At 40.4% G+C, this 17,658-nt stretch overlaps 1 protein-coding gene across 3 annotated transcripts in view; it reads left to right on the top strand.

The window, feature by feature from the left end:
- The window catches only part of hacl1 (2-hydroxyacyl-CoA lyase 1), a 120,147-nt gene that overhangs the window by 68,958 nt on the left and 33,531 nt on the right, over positions 1-17,658 (top strand). For all 3 annotated transcript variants that reach the window (XM_072253632.1, XM_072253631.1, XM_072253633.1), the window contains 2 exons: positions 2,818-2,972; positions 7,954-8,112. In XM_072253632.1, coding sequence (XP_072109733.1) covers positions 2,818-2,972; positions 7,954-8,112 — 314 coding nt within the window. The remainder of the gene's footprint in view (positions 1-2,817; positions 2,973-7,953; positions 8,113-17,658) is intronic.

The following is a 17,658-nucleotide window of genomic DNA, read 5'->3' as shown; positions in this document are numbered from 1 at the left end:
TAAATACTTCCACACCCCTTATTGAGTCTATTAGTGCTGGTCCTGATACTGCCCAAGTGTGATCCGTCTAATTTGTAGTGATCTCACATCCCCAGATACAGTGCTGAAGTCCTAAGAGTTTCTAACCTTCTCCAGCACTTCACAATTTGAACAAGTATTGAGACCTTGGTGTAAGATCATCACAGAAAAACTTGGGTCTTATGATTTATTACTTGGACCCAAACTGTTTCTACCCAATGTTCTCAGGTGGCCAACTAATTCAAGTTTGCACTCTTGAAAAGAGTGCAAATTTTGCATACTCCACAGCATATTCTCAAGATTACTTGATGGATATTGAATCTGAAGTACAGTGACTACATATGAAGATAAAACTACTTTGCCATCTTATACATTTTTCCTGACTGTTGGATTGTTGGAATTTTGGACAGAGAACAAACCATTAACAGAAAGGACAGCAGTTTCAACTGAGAGGTAGTTTCTTTGGCAATGTAGCACCTGCTCAATGTGAAGTTAAGTGTTTAAATGATTTAATAACACTTAAATGGATAAGCTTTCGAAGTTTATTGAATGCTGCCACTATATTTGCCATGCTAATAATATTCATTTCTTCATTTTACATTGACCCACAGAGAAGCCATTTAGCATAACAAAATATAGGGGGCTTATATGGGAGGCAGGGTTTGAGGGTCGGCACAACAATGTGGGCTGAAGGGCCTGTACTGTGCTGTACTATTCTATGTTCTGTGTTCTAAATGGACACAATATTTGTGGTTGAATCAGCGTTTCTTAGGAGTTCATGAGAACTTGGCATCTCTTAAGCATTTTCAAACTCTTTTCTCTGCTTATTCTACCACCTTTAAATATTTATGCATCTATATGTCTATGTCTCTTTAAAGCTCCACCACATACTCTTTGGACTAGGGATTCCCCTTCTTTCTCAAGGAGGCTTTGACTGTTCCTTGAAGAGTTTTCTTTCTCCACACACAACTCCCTCATCATGTGGCAGTTCAAATGAATGATGCCTATTAGAGCCAGCTAGTTTAATTGGAACCTCAGTGCTGGAGGTGTTGGCCTGGGAGAGGATGCTAACACTGGTTCTCTAATCCTTTCTTTGGATTTGGAGGTTCTGTGATCTCAGTCTCTGAGACTGATGTGAGAGCATCCGTCAGAAGGGTGATCCATGGTAAGCATCTGGCCCAGACAGCATATCTGGCCGAGTAATGAAGACCTTTGTTAGTCACATGCCTAGAGTGCTTACAGACATCTTCAACCTCTCACTTCGGCAGTCTGAGTTACGTATCTGCTTCAAGTAGGCATCAATCATACTGGTACCCAAGAAGAATGTGGTAACCTGCCCCAATGGCTATCGTCAGTAGCACTTGCATATGTCCACTATAATGAGGTATTTTGAGAGGTTGGTTACAAATCATATCAACTCCTCCCTAAGGAGTGACCCGACTATGTTCCAATTTGCCTACCATGAGAACAGGTCAACAGCAGATGCTATTTCATTGGCTCTTCCCTCAGCTCATGTGCACCTGTCAAAGAAGGTACTTATGTCAGGTTGCTTTTCATTGACTACAGCTCAGCATTCAACATTATTATCTCCTTGAAACACATTACTATGCTCTAAGACCTGGGTTTCAGTACAAGTGGGTCCTCAGTTTCCTAACTGGCAGATCCCAGTTAGTACTGATTGACAACAACATCACCTCCACATTCACCATCAGCTCAGGTGTCCAATAATGCTGTGTGCTTATCCTCATGCTTTTCTCGCTTTAAACTTACGATGGTGTAGCTAAGTACAACTCCAATACTGTATTTAACTTCGCTGATGACACCACTGTTGTTGGCTGAATCAAAGGTGGTGACGAATTGGCATATAGGAGGGAGATTGAAGATATGGTTGAATGATGCAATAACATCAACTTCTCACACAACATCAGCAGAATTGAAGAGCTGATTATCAACCACAGGAGGAAGAAGCCATAGGTCAATGAGCCAGTTCTCATCAGGGGATTGGAGCTGGAGAGAGTCAATAGCTTTCGTTACCTTGGAGTTATCATGTCAAAGGATCAGTCCTGCGACCAGCACACAAGCGTTATCACAGACCTTCTGAGAAGTTCTATAGATGCACAGTGGAGAATACCCTAACTGGTTACATCACAGCCCAGGAATCAAAAATGCTACAGTAAGAGGTGCATACAACTCAGTCCAACACAACAAAGCCTACCCCATCATTGAGTCCATTTATATGGAGTACTACTACAAGAAAGCAGTATCTGTCGTCAAGGATCCCCGCTGTTCAGTCCATGCCCTGTTCTCTGGATTAACATTGGGCAGAAAGTATAGAAGCCTTAGATCCCACATCATCAGATTCAGGAACAGTTGTTATCCTATAATCATCAGGCCCCTGAAATGGCATGGATAACTTCATCTACCACTTCTCTCATCTGATTCTATAACCTGTAGACTCACTTTTTCTTTACAGCTCATGTTCTGAGTATTATTTTTATTTGCAATTTGTCTTCTTTTGCACATTAGTTGTGTGTTAGTCCTTGTCTGTGTGTAGATTTTGTAAAATTCGATTGCATTTTTTTCCTGTAAATCCCTGCAAGAAAATGAATTTCATGGTAGTCTATGGTAACATATACATACTTCGATAATAGATTTACCTTAAACTTTGAACTTGCCAATGTTCTCTTGAAATCTATCTGTTTACTGTACTTTAGTTTTATGCCTTGACTAATTTGACAATTTTTAAAATCTCATTCCATATGTGATTGTACTTAATACATTCTAACTTTTCCTTACTAGGCAATGGCAGTAAAGGACTCTCTGCCTATGAACTACTACACTGTTTTCCACACCATTCAACCACTGCTGACAAAAGATTGTATTATCGTTACCGAGGGTGCCAACACCATGGATATTGGCCGTACCATCCTCCCTAACTACTTGCCAAGGCATAGGTAATTACCATTATAGTAACATCAAGGTTGCTGATGGAAAACTTCAAAAAGTTACAGAATACTTAATTTAACTTTTGCACCTCTACAAAACTCCCAATATTTTGTCTCAATATTTCACATTAAAAGAAGTTTCAAAAGAATGCAAATGATTGTTTCCAAGAAATCTATATACTACTAAAACTCTCATGCTCTGTCTGTCTGTTTGTGACCTCCAATTAGTGCAAACGGTGCATTACAGCAGCACATTTTTAGCTAAATTGAATTAAAATGTGCTAACTTACAGAATGCAGGCAAAGTTCAGGGTTATATATTCATATAAAATTGCTCATTCACCAAAAATCAATAAGCTGGCGTTCACCCGAGAGCTGATCGGCCATCATGGAAATCAGGACGCGACAACCCGACGCGTGCACATGGCCAGCCTCAGCAGCGATACCTACCGGAGCAAAAGGGCAGGGCAGCTCTATTTCGAGTGGTCACATTCTGCTAATCATTATCAGCATGTGCAGGATTGGGACAGATCTAACTGCCACCCATCAATAAGAGATAATTAAATCTTATTGTGACATACTTCAAGACATCGATCAAGCCCTTTGCTGCAGTCAAAGGACAGCGGTGACTATATCACGTCCATTTAGGAGAGCGCCAACCACATCATCAAGAATAATCAGCATCCTTTGGTGTTAGTGCTTCGTATCTTCTATCCAGCATTTGGGTAAAAAAAAAATGGTCAGCCTAATTTTGCCGCGTGGAAAGGGAAGGGGGATATTATGGTCAAGAGATGACTCCAAACGTCGTCGGGAAGTGGCAAGGAGAAGGAGAGAAGAAGAACCGGATGAGGCCAGGGCCGCACGACTCCAGGATCAAAGAGTCAGGACAAAAAAAGGTGAGAGAAGAGGACAGAGGAGGAGAGGCATGCACATCTCCAGGATCAGAGACAAACAACAAACAGCAGAAAAGTTGAAGAGACGGGGGATGAAAGGGCTGCATGTCTCCAAAATGACAACAACTGGCATAGAAGGAGGAGAGAGGAAGAGACAAAGGAGCTGAGAAATGCACGTCTCCAGGATCAGAGACAAACAACAAACAGCAGAAGAGATGAAGAGATGGGGGATGAAAGGACTGCACGTCTCCAGAATGACAACGAGAGGCACGAGGGTGGCACATAAACCAGAAATGATGCCATCAAAAGTGTCCTTCGTTAAAAGAGGAAGAGCTATGTTTGCTTTGCTATGTGTCGCTCTTCTTTAATAAACTGAGGTTTTCTACTTCAGTTTCCAAAGTAAAGCAATGCCAATAGCATTCAGGGAAATTTAATGTTCATTCTGGTTACATCAGACTGCATTACCCTTCTCTCAAAGGGTGCCCCAACAGGTCACCCCGTTGTCTAGTTTTACATATTCTCAAAAGATGTTGTCATGAATGGAAATATTATGTTGGGGGCACACATTCACTCACACTTGGGCTGCAGCTACCATAATGCATTTCTTGTGATGTTCTTGGAAATACATTCTCTGATGATTTTTGATTTCAACTAATTAATACTTAAAGGGGATAGGGAATTGATGTGATTAAATGAATGCTACAAGAAATGTTAACCTAAACACCAAGTACAGCATTGGCTGAACATCTGAAAACTGGAAAATAATGGAAATAATGAAGAAACAGTTAACAATTTCATTTATAATTTTTCAGCTGTGGAAGCCAAGTTATTGTGTATTTTTTAAAGCAGAGGTTGATAGATTCTTGATTAGTAAGGGAATCAAAGGTTATGGGAAGAAGGCAAGAGAATAGGGTTTAGAGGGATAATGAATCAGCCATGATGGGAAAACTTGATGAGCCAAATGGACTAATTCTGCTCCTTATGGTCTTTTGCTCTGAACTCCTTGAGAAAGGTCATATTATTTGTCCTTCTCTCCTGTTGTGTACTCTTTGCAAACAGAGAAAACAATCTCAATCCAAGGGTATGACATTCAAAAATGATTTGTTCACTAGATATGGATGCTGATGAACAGACCTGCATTTATTAACCATCCCTAATTACCTTTAAATTATGGAGGCCGACAGGAATCAACCACATTAGCTGGGCCCGGATTTACATGTAGACCATACTAGGGAAGGCCTGTGGATTTTTTTTCTCGAAGAACATTGATGAAGTAGTTTACAACCATCTGATAGCTTAATGAGTATTGTGATGAAGAACAGACTTTATTTTGAATTCCACGTTTCATTTAATTTGTATCTCTCAGTAGTCCAATACTGTAGTTGCTGGTCCAGTAATTTAACCGGCATGCGCTGATGATTGGGAAGCATTGTGCAATTTCGAGGTTACTTGCCACTCATCAATTGTACCAAGCTGTGAAGGTGTGTGAGATAGCAAATATTGACAGATATTACAGCATAATTCAAGAAACAAGACTGGAAATTAGATGCATTTTAACAAAGGTGCAAATGAGATATACTCAGGTCAAAAAAATAAAACCACTTTTAGCATCTTAGAAAATATGAAGGTGATCAAGATAGGAAAGCAAAGGGATCAAAGGACACTGCTGAAAAAATTCTTAAAGAAATCCCACGTAAAAGTGGTAGAAAAACCACAAAGTGTTAGATTCTAATTCAAATTGTAATTGTAAATTTGAGATTAGAACTTGCGGGTGTGAACTGGGATGATGTTTTTGCAGGGAAATGTACTATGGACATGTGGTCGATGTTTAGAGATCTCTTGCGGGATGTAAGGGATAAATTTGTCCCGGTGAGGATGATAAAGAATGGTAGGGTGAAGGAACCATGGGTGACAAGTGAGGTGGAAAATCTAGTCAGGAGGAAGAAGGCAGCATACATGAGGTTTAGGAAGCAAGGATCAGATGGGTCTGTTGAGGAATATAGGGAAGCAAGAAAGGAGCTTAAGAAGGGGCTGAGAAGAGCAAGAAGGGGGCATGAGAAGGCCTTGGCGAGTAGGGTAAAGGAAAACTCCAAGACATTCTTCAATTATGTGAAGAAAAAAAGGATGACAGGAGTGAAGGTAGGACCGATTAGAGATAAAGGTGGGAAGATGTACCTGGAGGCTGTGGAAGTGAGCGAGGTCCTCAATGAATACTTCTCTTTGGTATTCACCAATGAGAGGGAACTTGATGATGGTGAGGACAATATGAGTGAGGTTGATGTTCAGGAGCATGTTGATATTAAGGGAGAGGAGGTGTTGGAGTTGTTAAAATACATTAGGACAGATAAGTCTCCGGGACCTGACGGAATATTCCCCAGGCTGCTCCACGAAGCGAGAGAAGAGATTGCTGAGCCTCTGGCTAGGATCTTTATGTCCTCGTTGTCCACGGGAATGGTACCAGAGGATTGGAGGGAGGCGAATGTTGTTCCCTTGTTCAAAAAAGGTAGTAGGGATAGTCCGGGTAATTATAGACCAGTGAGCCTTACGTCTGTGGTGGGAAAGCTGTTGGAAAAGATTCTTAGAGATAGGATCTCTGGGCATTTAGAGAATCATGGTCTGATCAGGGACAGTCAGCATGGCTTTGTGAAGGGCAGATCGTGTCTAACAAGCCTGATAGAGTTCTTTGAGAAGGTGACCAAGCATATAGATGAGGGTAGTGCAGTGGATGTGATGTATATGGATTTTAGTGAGGCATTTGACAAGGTTCCACATGGTAGGCTTATTCAGAAAGTTAGAAGGCATGGGATCCAGGGAAGTTTGGCCAGGTGGATTCAGAATTGGCTTGCCTGCAGAAAGCAGAGGGTGGTGGTGGAGGGAGTACATTCAGATTGGAGGATTGTGACTAGTGGTGTCCCACAAGGATCTGTTCTGGGACCTCTACTTTTCGTGATTTTTATTAACGACCTGGATGTGGGGGTAGAAGGGTGGGTTGGCAAGTTTGCAGATGACACAAAGGTTGGTGGTATTGTAGATAGTGTAGAGGATTGTCAAAGATTGCAGAGAGACATTGATAGGAGGCAGAAGTGGGCTGAGAAGTGGCAGATGGAGTTCAACCTGGAGAAGTGTGAGGTGGTACACTTTGGAAGGACAAACTCCAAGGCAGAGTACAAAGTAAATGGCAGGATACTTGGTAGTGTGGAGGAGCAGAGGGATCTGGGGGTACATGTCCACAGATCCCTGAAAGTTGCCTCACAGGTGGATAGGGTAGTTAAGAAAGCTTATGGGGTGTTAGCTTTCATAAGTCGAGGGATAGAGTTTAAGAGTCGCGATGTAATGATGCAGCTCTATAAAACTCTGGTTAGGCCACACTTGGAGTACTGTGTCCAGTTCTGGTCACCTCACTATAGGAAGGATGTGGAAGCATTGGAAAGGGTACAGAGGAGATTTACCAGGATGCTGCCTGGTTTAGAAAGTATGCATTATGATCAGAGATTAAGGGAGCTAGGGCTTTCCTCTTTGGAGAGAAGGAGGATGAGAGGAGACGTGATAGAGGTGTACAAGATAATAAGAGGAATAGATAGAGTGGATAGCCAGCACCTCTTCCCCAGGGCAGCACTGCTCAATACAAGAGGACATGGCTTTAAGGTAAGGGGTGGGAAGTTCAAGGGCGATATTAGAGGAAGTTTTTTACTCAGAGAGTGGTTGGTGTGTGGAATGCACTACTTGAGTCAGTGGTGGAGGCAGATACACTAGTGAAGTTTAAGAGACTACTAGACAGGTATATGGACGAATCTAAGGTGGGGGCTTATATGGGAGGCAGGGTTTGAGGGTCGCACAACATTGTGGGCTGAAGGGCCTGTACTGTGCTGTACTATTCTATGTTCTATGTTCTATTAACAATTCTTGCAGGATGTGGAACCAAGAGTGGAGTCATGGTATAGATAAGTAATAATCTGATTGAAAGGGAAAGCAGGTTTGGGATGTTGAATTGTTGTTCCTGTACTGCTGTACAATTTCCTTATAATGTTGTTGCTTTTCAGCACATACCTAATTTGTGTAGTTGCCATTAAAATTCCATCTGATGCCTTTTTTTTTTAGATTGGATGCTGGCACCTTTGGTACTATGGGGGTAGGTCTAGGTTTTGCCATAGCTGCAGCGTTGATTGCCAAAGATCAGACTCCACATCAGCGGGTTATCTGTATTGAAGGAGACAGTGCATTTGGGTTCTCTGGGATGGAAGTGGAGACCATGTGCAGGTAATGTAACTAACATGGAGCATATGAAAGAAAAGATCTTTAGTATTGTTGTGTATGTATCAGTGCTGGTGTTGAGAAAGAGGTTATTTACATTTTCAATATTTATCAATTGTGAAAACCCAAAGCTGGAGGATCAAAGTAAAATTAAAATGGTAAAGTTAAAAATGATAAAGTTTAAAATTAAAATGCCATGAATTCATAAATAATGATTATGCTACATCATGGTGGATTTTCAATTTTTTTTTTTGCTCAGCATAACAAAACTTCCAATTTCCAGATACACTTACATTTACATTTCCTCCCCTCACAGATATCAGTTGTCAGAACACTTCCATCAAAATATAGACATCACCACAACATCCTATACAAAAGCCCTTATTAGTATTGCATATAGGTTTACATCTATATACTGCAGAAAAGGTTGCCATGTTTTATGAAAACTATTTGATTTTGAGTGTACCATACATGTCAAAAAGACCAAAGGAATGTATTCCATGATTAATGTACGCCAACCAAAAAGTCCAGGCGCCTTATCGGATATCCAACAAAGTAAAATGTTCTTCCTCGCATAAAAAGTCAGGATGTTAAAAAGTTTTTTCTGATGTGCATTAATAATACGACTGCTGGGTAAGCCTAAGAGAAAAGACACTGGGTCCAGTTCAAGCTCCATCTTCAGAATCTTACATTTCACCCAAAATATCACTCCAGTATGCCTGAAGTTTGGGACAAGTCCAGAAACAGTGGGTGAAAGTTCCGGTATTTGCTTTACATTTAGGACACATTGGAGAAGCCCTGTCTTAAATTTCGAGAGACGATCTGGAGTCAGGTGGGCACTATGCAGAATTTTGAGTTGGAATGCTTTAGTTCTATTACAAACTGAAATCATCTTTGCATTATCACAGATGTCTTCCCATGTAATTTCTACTCCAGCTCTTCCTCCCAGACCCTTCCCAGCTGCTGAGCCTCTCCACAAGAACATTCCCTCAGGATGCTGTTAAAAAGTACTAATAGAGACTTCACCCTTAGAACTAAACACCCTCTTTTCCATGTCAGAACTATAGAAATCAGTTAACAATGATGTTTTTTTCTGTACGTAATCTCTTATCTGAAAGAAACGAAAAAGATTCTTGTTAGGTATGTTAAATTTCTGTACTATTTGACTAAAAGACATCATCGTTCCTTCATCAAACAAATCTCCTAGATGGAAAATACCCTTAGAAACCCAAAGTTTAAATCCAGAATCCATTACTGTATGCCAGGCTGAAAAATGGTGGATTTTCAAGTAGTGAGACTATGGTTATTTCTTCAGTTTCTCTCTGGCGTATCAATTTCAGGATACTGTTTCTGTGGCTGATGTGGGAACCACAGACGAGAAATGCTTGGTGGAGTGTGAGGGTGAGGAGCTTGGGAAGTGCCCCTTCTGCCACAATTGCAGTGGTTCCTTGTGCTCCTGATCAATGGATTTGAGGTTTTCAATTCCACTCCTTTTTCTTTGGACTTGGGATTCTCACTTTCTCAAGGAGGCATTGACTGCATCCTTGAAGAGTTTTCTTTGTCCACACATCAATTTCTCACTAAGTGGCAGTTAAAATCAATGAGATGACCTGCCTATTGGAGCCGGTTAGTTTAATTGGAGCCTCAGTGCTGGAGGTGGTGCCTGGGAGGGGATGCTAGCACTGGTTCTCCTATCCTTTCTTTGGATTTGGAGAATTTTGCAGAGATAGAATTGATGGTATCTCTCCAGTGACTTGTAATATCTGCTGTAGGTTATTCATATTTCAGAGCATAGTTCAGGGCATATTTTAGGGCAAGGATCATAGCTGCCTGGTAGTGTGTGAACTTCCTGCCAGGCTTGAAGTCTTGATCTTCAGACAGCTGAAGGCTGTGTTAGCACATTTGAGGATATTCAGTGAATATCATTGTCTGCTTTCATTGGAAGGTGGTTCCTGAGATGTGGGAAGTAACCTACATTTTTAAGTTAAGTGGCAGTGTGCTTTGCTTGGAGGATGCAGTGTGCTTCAGCGGTATATAGTCAGATTATTGGAATGGCAAGGCCTTTTTAATTACTTGATTTTCAATGTGTATTTTTAACTTTGTGTCAATACTTATGCATTTTAATACTTGAATGTATTTCAGTTGTTTCTGATCTTTCTGAAAATCCCATCCAACATTGTTACCAGTGATTTTGCTTTCTCACATTGCTTCAGCAGGAATCGATCATTATCTTACAGACATATCAACAAAACAAAAATAGGGGTCAGATTGGCTAGTTGAGATTTATTGCCTATTCAGTCCAAACATGTTCTGATCCTCTATTCTTAACACCAAATTTCCACTCTTTTCCCCTACCTTTTGATACATCCTTCTGTAATAATTGGCCACCACCACGTTCTGTGATGGATGATTCCATAGGTTCACACAGTTGAGTGAAGAGACTTTTCAGTCTGACCCAATTTCCTGAGACATTGCCCCTATTTCTGGATTTCTTATCCCCCCGTATCTAACCTGTCAGGCCCTGTTGGAAGTTTGGACTGTATATTTCTTTGAGATCTTCTCTTATTTTTCTAATTTGTGCTGAATACAGAGCTAGATAACCGAACCTCCTTCTGGACAGCAGCCCTATATTGCAGGAATCAGACTGATGAACCTTTATCCTTTATTGCACTTCTTAGTGCCCCTTCACCTTGATCTACGCTGCTGGACCAGTACAAATTTAGTCATGACTTTTGTTCCTTTTCCAAATCCATGTGAAATGAGCTAACTCAGGTAAAGCAGAAATTGCCTCGCTTATGAAGTGAATAATGAAGAATAATAAGTTACAGTCAGCACATGAAACTTCTGCGGGAGAAAGTATACTGAATTACCAAATTATTTTCTCATACGGTAGATTATTTTTAATCTTGTATGCAAGACCTATAAAGCAGCTGTGATGCATTTACTACATGCAAAAAACAAACGTGCAGGAGGAACTTTGCAGGTCAGGCAGCGATTGTGGAGACTGATGGTGATCACTTTTTCAGTTTGAGACACTGTATCTGCCTCCATAAATGCTCACTGATCCACTGAGTTTCTCTAGCAATTGGTTTCTTTGTTTCCTCCAGATTCCTGGATCTGCTTTTACTACATCACTAGTATCAAAATAAATACGTTGGTTATTCTAAATCAAAGCACCATTCAGGTTGTAGTACCTGTAATATGTAACATTGATAGATGTGTGAGGTAGCTTGGAATCAACTTCAGGAAATTGAGTAATGATTTCAGACTGTATTTCCAAGGCAATTTCATTTTTCAGTTACTGAATACGGTACCTATAAAAAGTACTCACACACCCCCACTTGAAAGTTTTCATGATTTATTGTTTTACAACAGTGAATCACAGTGGATTTAACTTGGCTTTTTTGACACTGATCAAGAGACTCTTTCATGTGAAAGTGAAAACAGATCTCTACAAAGTGATCTAAATTAATTACAAATATAAAACACAAAATAATTGATTGCATGTATTCACCCCCTTCAAGTCAGTATTTAGTAGATGTACCTTTGGCAGCAATTACAGCCTCGAGTCTGTGTGGATAAGTCCTTATCGGCTTCGCACAGCTAGATGCTGCAATTTTTCCCCATTCTTCTTTACAAAATTGCTGAAGCTCTGTCAAACTGCATGGGAATCGTGAGTGAACAACATTTTTTAAGTCCAACCACAAATTCTCAATTGGATTGAGGTCTGGACTCTGATTTGGCTGCTCCAGGACATTAATTTTACTGTTTTTGAGCCATTCCAGTGTAGCTTTAGCTTTATGCTTGGGGTCATTGCCTTGCTGGAAAACAAATCTTCTCCCAAGTCACAGTTCTCTTGCAGACTGCATTAGGTTTTCCGCCAGGACTTCCTTGTATTTTGCTGCATTCATTTCACCCTCTACCTTTACAAACCTTCCAGTGCTTGCTGCAGTGAAGCATCCCCTCAGCATGATGCAGCCACCACAATGCTTCATGATAGGGATGGTGTATTTTTTGATGATGTGCATTGTTTGGCTTATGCCAAACATAGCGTTCAGTCTAACGGCCAGAAATCTCAGTTTTGGTTTCATTAGACCATAGAACCTTCCTCCAACTGACTTCAGAGTCTCCTACATGCCTTCTGGCAAGCTCTAGCTGAGATTTCATGTGAGTTTTTTTCAACAGTGGCTTTCTCTTTACCACTCTTCCATAAAGCTGTGACTGGTGGTGCATCCAGGCAGCAGTTGCTATCTGCATAATCTCTGCCATCTCAGCCACTGAAGCTTGTAACTCCTCCAGAGTTGTCATAGGTCTCTTGGTGGCCTCCCTCACTCGTCACCTTCTTGCACGGTCACTTAGTTTTTGAGGACGGCTTGCTTTCAGCAGATTTACAGCTGTGCCATATTCTTTCCATTTCTTGATGATTTTCTTTTATTCATCTCCTGACTAATCTTTTCAATGACCTTTTCATGGAGTTGCTTGGAGTGTTCTTTTGTCTTCATGGCGTAGTTTTTGCCAGGATACTGACTTAACAGCAATTGGACATTCTAGATATATTTTTACTACAATCAATTGAAAAACCTTGACTTTGCACAGGTCTCCAAAAACAGATCTTCATTTAGCTAATTATGTTTTTTGTAATACCAGTTGGCTGCACCAGTGATGATTTGGTGTGTCATATTAAAGGGGAGGGGTAGGTGAATATAATCAATTACTTTGTGATTTATATTTGTAATTAATTTGGGTCAATTTGTAGAGATCTGGTTTTACTTTGACACAAAAGTGTCTTTTTCTGTTGATCAGTGTCAAAAAAGCCAAATTAAATCCACTGTGATTCAATGTTGTAAAACAATAAAGCATGAAAATTTCCAAGGGGATGGTGAATACTTCTTACAGACACTGTAAGTAAACATGAGATAATTTGAAGTGAAGGTTTGAAATTCCTAAATTATTTTTGAAGAAAATACATCTTTAAATTTTTTATGATTCCGATATCCATTGGCTACACAAGGATGTTGTATTGGCTGGTAGAAATTCCAGCTGTATTTTTCTCAAACATTCTGCAGTAAGGTGTGCTGCACAATTGTCAACAAGCAGGAGAATTTTGCTTGATTTCTGCAATAGTTCCTTATCCCAAACATCAGCCATTTCTTAAAAATTTCTAAAGTCATTCTTGGCCCCTTAAAGCATTGAGGTTTAACGCTTTTCCCAATAACCAACAATTTATTTTTTCCAGTTCATGACATATTTGAACAATGCAACATAGTTATGCAATCCATTGCTTTCTTTTAACCTGATAGTGCTGCATGTTTGTAACAAAGTGAACCGTCCGGCATGGCACGATTTAAAAAAAGGCCTAATTCATCAGCATTGTAGATACCATCTGCAGAGATTTTTTTGAAGCCAGTCAGGGAGTTTTGCCAATTTCCATGTTTCTGCACTTACAGCATCAACACTACCTTTCTTGCCTTGTGCTTTCTTGAATTTAATATGGTGCCTACATTTATAACCAACCATTTGTTGCTTTAAAATCTTCATGATCCAGCTTTTTAGCTCACTCCTCTGATTTGTTTTGTAACATTGGTCCAGGAGTACACACACCTTGTCCAGTTACAATGGAAAACCATTGATCGAGAGCCTCTTGAACATCTGGAGTCTTACCTTCAGTTTTGCCTTTGAGATGTTCCCTGTTGTCCCTGGAGTAACGCCCATTCTTCTCACGTTCATATTGCTGATGTATCAAGCGTACAATTGTAGATTTTGGCACTCCAGTTATCTCGGCCGGCTGATAATGAGTGGTGTTAGGTGGATGGCTTTTAATTTGGTCCACTGCGGTTATTTTTTTCAGCTAGTGACAAATCTTTTCATGGCATCTTAGCAAAGGTCTCAATTTTTTTTTAATTAAAAATAAACTAAATAATCAAAAATCACTGCTTTTTGACTTGACATCTGTTGCCCAAACGGACGACTTAACACAAGCATATGCAACTAAAGCAATGTTCACTCTAAGCACGGTGTAGTGTCTTAACAGTTACATAAGTGCAGGTGACTGATCATCTCCTGTCCCAATTTAGTAGCATAGTGTCCCAAATACAAACGGATACTAAGCTATTTTCTTGATTAGTTTTTGTTTTAAGAGTTGTCCTAAATAAGCGGCTGTCCAATTAACTTTTGGCCCAGATAAACGGAATCCACTGTATGTGTAATCCATCTTCAGAAAGTCTTTGTCTGGCGTGCTGTCAATGAATGGGTCCTTGCACATGCTTGAGTAATGTTTGTCTTTGCAAAGATCAGTTGCTTTACTGTTGAAGGGGGTTTCCCTCATTTCAGTGAAATAAGTTGGGAGCAGGGGAGAATCAGACAAACAAGAAGTATGTAAGCTATGAATGAATGCTTGGAAATCCCAGAAATTACAGCAGAATATATTTACATTATATGCAGTCATCCACTTCATTTCTTAATATTGAAGGAATTTATTCATAATGTGTGCTAGAGTAGAAAGAACATATAGACTGCTGGTGGTTTCGTGTAACCTGAAGATACTATGGTATAGCTTAAGGCAGAATGAAGAAGGAATCCAGACCAACCTTCCAAATTCTATTTTGAATAAGCTATTAAAGGGTGACTGTTGTTTTAAGCCTACTACTTTTGTTAAATACAAAGTCATGTGAACAACTATGGTCTGGAGTAAAGCAATTGCTTCCTGAGCCATTGGAGAAATGCCCATGGAATTAAGAGCTAATGAAGCAGCCAATCTCTTCTTCTGTTCAGTTCCTCCCCCATTAAACTACATAATAGTCTGATTAAAAAAAAACACCAATCTAATAGTATAAAAGCTAAATTTGATGGAAAGCAGAAACCTGAAGTTAATCAGAAATTGATGGAAATATTCATTAGCATTTGTAAAAGGAGACGGGGTTAACATCTCTGGCCATTGACCTTTCTTCTGCTGAAAGGCCATTGACCTGAAATGCTAACTATGTTGTTCTCTGCACAGATACTGCTTGACCTGTTAGGTATTTCCAGTATCTCATTATTTGAAATAAAACAGAAAATGTTTGAAATACTCAGTTGATCAGGCAGCACTTGTGGGAAGAGTGACAGACTGATGAAGGCTCTTCAACCTGCAATGTTAACTCTGTCTCTCGCTTCTGAATGATGCATCCTGACCTGCTGAGTATTTTCAGCATTTTCTGTTTCTTAAGATTCCTAGCATCTGTAATTTTTAAAATTTTCATCTGGTAATTTGTTTTACTCCTTTTTGTGTGTCCTGCTGTTTTTAGTTTGTTTGCTGTATTTTTTTTAAATGTGAGTGTATTGAATTGCTCACAATGTGCTTTGGAAGGCTCTATGGCTGTGAAAGGTCCTTCAAAGCAAATTCTTCCCCTTGCTCAAGTGTTCCCATAGAAGGTACAAAGTGTACAAAAGCACAAGAAAAGACACAGAAGATTCTGAAAGTCTACAGCAACACACACAAAATGGTGGAAGAACTCAGCAAGTTAGAATTCTCCTCCATAGCTGCTGCCTGGCTTGCTGAGTTCCTCCACCATTCTGTATTGTATACGTAGATGGCAAGATCTTCAAAAGGCAAGATGAACCTCAGCAAAGTTTTGCAGGTAGCTTACAAAAGTTCTATTGAAAGTATACTTCTATTGAAGCATAGTCACCGCAATCTGCAGTCTGTAATTTTCCTTTTAGTAATGTGCTTTTGAACCATCTTAACGAATGAGTAGTCTCATGATCTTCTGAGGGACTCAGTGAACTTAACTCTTAAGCATGCAGTTATGGCATCCTTAAGCAGAGGACGAAGGTGCATCGCCACAGCTGAAAGAGAGGGGGGAGGGGAGGACCCCATGCCAGGCTAAAATGCTGGGTATGAAACTCCCTCTACCCAATATCTTGTACAGTCGCTGGAGAACAAGATTGAGGACTGAAGAGCATTGCTGTTTCGGAGGGAAATGAGTAATGTTGTGTTCCCTGTTTCATAGAGATGTACTAGTCACTCTTTTTCTTGGATACTATCCCTGCAATCATATAGCTATGGCCTCCCTTTCGGAGTTGGGCTTTTGAACCGCCTGTACAACATGACATTTTTGCATTGATAATTGCATCTCCAGAATTTCGGTATGCTTTTCTTACTTTCAACCAAATTCAATCCAGAGGAGTCGGGCCTGATGAAGGGTCTCAGCAGGAAACGTCGATTGTTTGCTCTTTTCCATAGGTGCTGTCTAGCCTTCTGAGATCCTCCAGCATTTTGTGTGTCTTGCACCAGAGGAGTCGGTACTTTGCTACTTTATTCCCTGGTGGAATATATGTGAAATGAAGAGTTAGATGAGGCATTTGGTAAAATCAGTATAACTTTGCCTGCTCTTATGTGTTGTTTCACTTCAGTAGCTTGTGTATGTGCAATTTCTTCTACTTTGTCCTGTTGCCCATTGAAACAATATAATGACAGCAAGTTCAAAGTAAAATTTGTTATCAGAGTACATACATGTCATCACATACAACCCTGAGATTCTTTTTCCTGCAGGCATACTTAGCAAGTCCATAGAACATTAACTGTGAACAGCATCAATGGGCAACAAACTGTGTAAATGCAAATATAAATAAATAGCGAAAATTAATGAGTATGAAATAACAAAATAAAGAATCCTTAAAGTGCGACTGTTAGTTGTGCAAACAGCAGAAATAGAATGAGTGTATTTATCCCCTTTTGTTCAAGAACCTGATGGTTGAGGGGTAGCAACTGTTTCTGAACCTGGTGCAAGTCTTGAGGCTCTTGTACCTTCTACCAGATGGCAGCCGTGAGAAAAGAGCATGGCCTGGGTGGTGAAAATCTTCGATGATGGATGCTGCTTTTCTACAGCAAAGTTTCATATTGATGTGCTCAGTGGTTGTGAGTGCTTTACTCGTGATGTACTGGGCCAAATCCACTACCTTTTGTAGGATTTTCCACTCAAAGGCATTGGTGTTCCCCTACCAGGCCATAATGCAGCCAGTCAGCACACTTTCCACCACACATCTATAGAAGTTTGCCAAGGTTTTTGAAAACATGCCTTATCTCCTTAGACTCCTGAGGAAGTAGAGGCACTGTTATGCTTTCTTTGCAAGAATATTTATATGATGGCACAAGGGCAGGTCCTCTGATATAGTAACACCCAAGAATTTAAGGTTACTGACCCTCTCCACCTCTGAAGCTCCGGTGATTACTGGCTCATGGACCTCTGGTTTTCCTCTCCTGAAGTCTACAATCAGTTCCTTGGTCCTATTAACATTTAGTGAGAGGCTGTTGATATTACACCACTCAGCCAAATTTTCAGTCTCCCTCCTGTATGCTGATTCATCACCACCTTTGATACAGCCCACAACAGTGGTGTCATTAACAAGCTTGCTTATGGTGTTGGAGCTGTACTTAGCCACACAGTCATAGGTGCAAAGCGAGTAGAGCAGGGGCCAAGCACACACCCTTGTGATGCTCCTCTGCTGACAGAGATTGTGGAGGAGATGATTTCAGAGGTGAAGGCCCTGTGGCCCCTCAAGTCTTCCTGGCCA

The sequence above is a fragment of the Mobula birostris genome, chromosome 3 (assembly GCF_030028105.1).
Source record: "Mobula birostris isolate sMobBir1 chromosome 3, sMobBir1.hap1, whole genome shotgun sequence".
In the NCBI taxonomy this organism is placed as follows: domain Eukaryota; kingdom Metazoa; phylum Chordata; class Chondrichthyes; order Myliobatiformes; family Myliobatidae; genus Mobula; species Mobula birostris.
The sequence above is the reverse complement of the archived record's forward strand: the minus strand, read 5'-3'. Positions and strand labels throughout refer to the sequence as shown.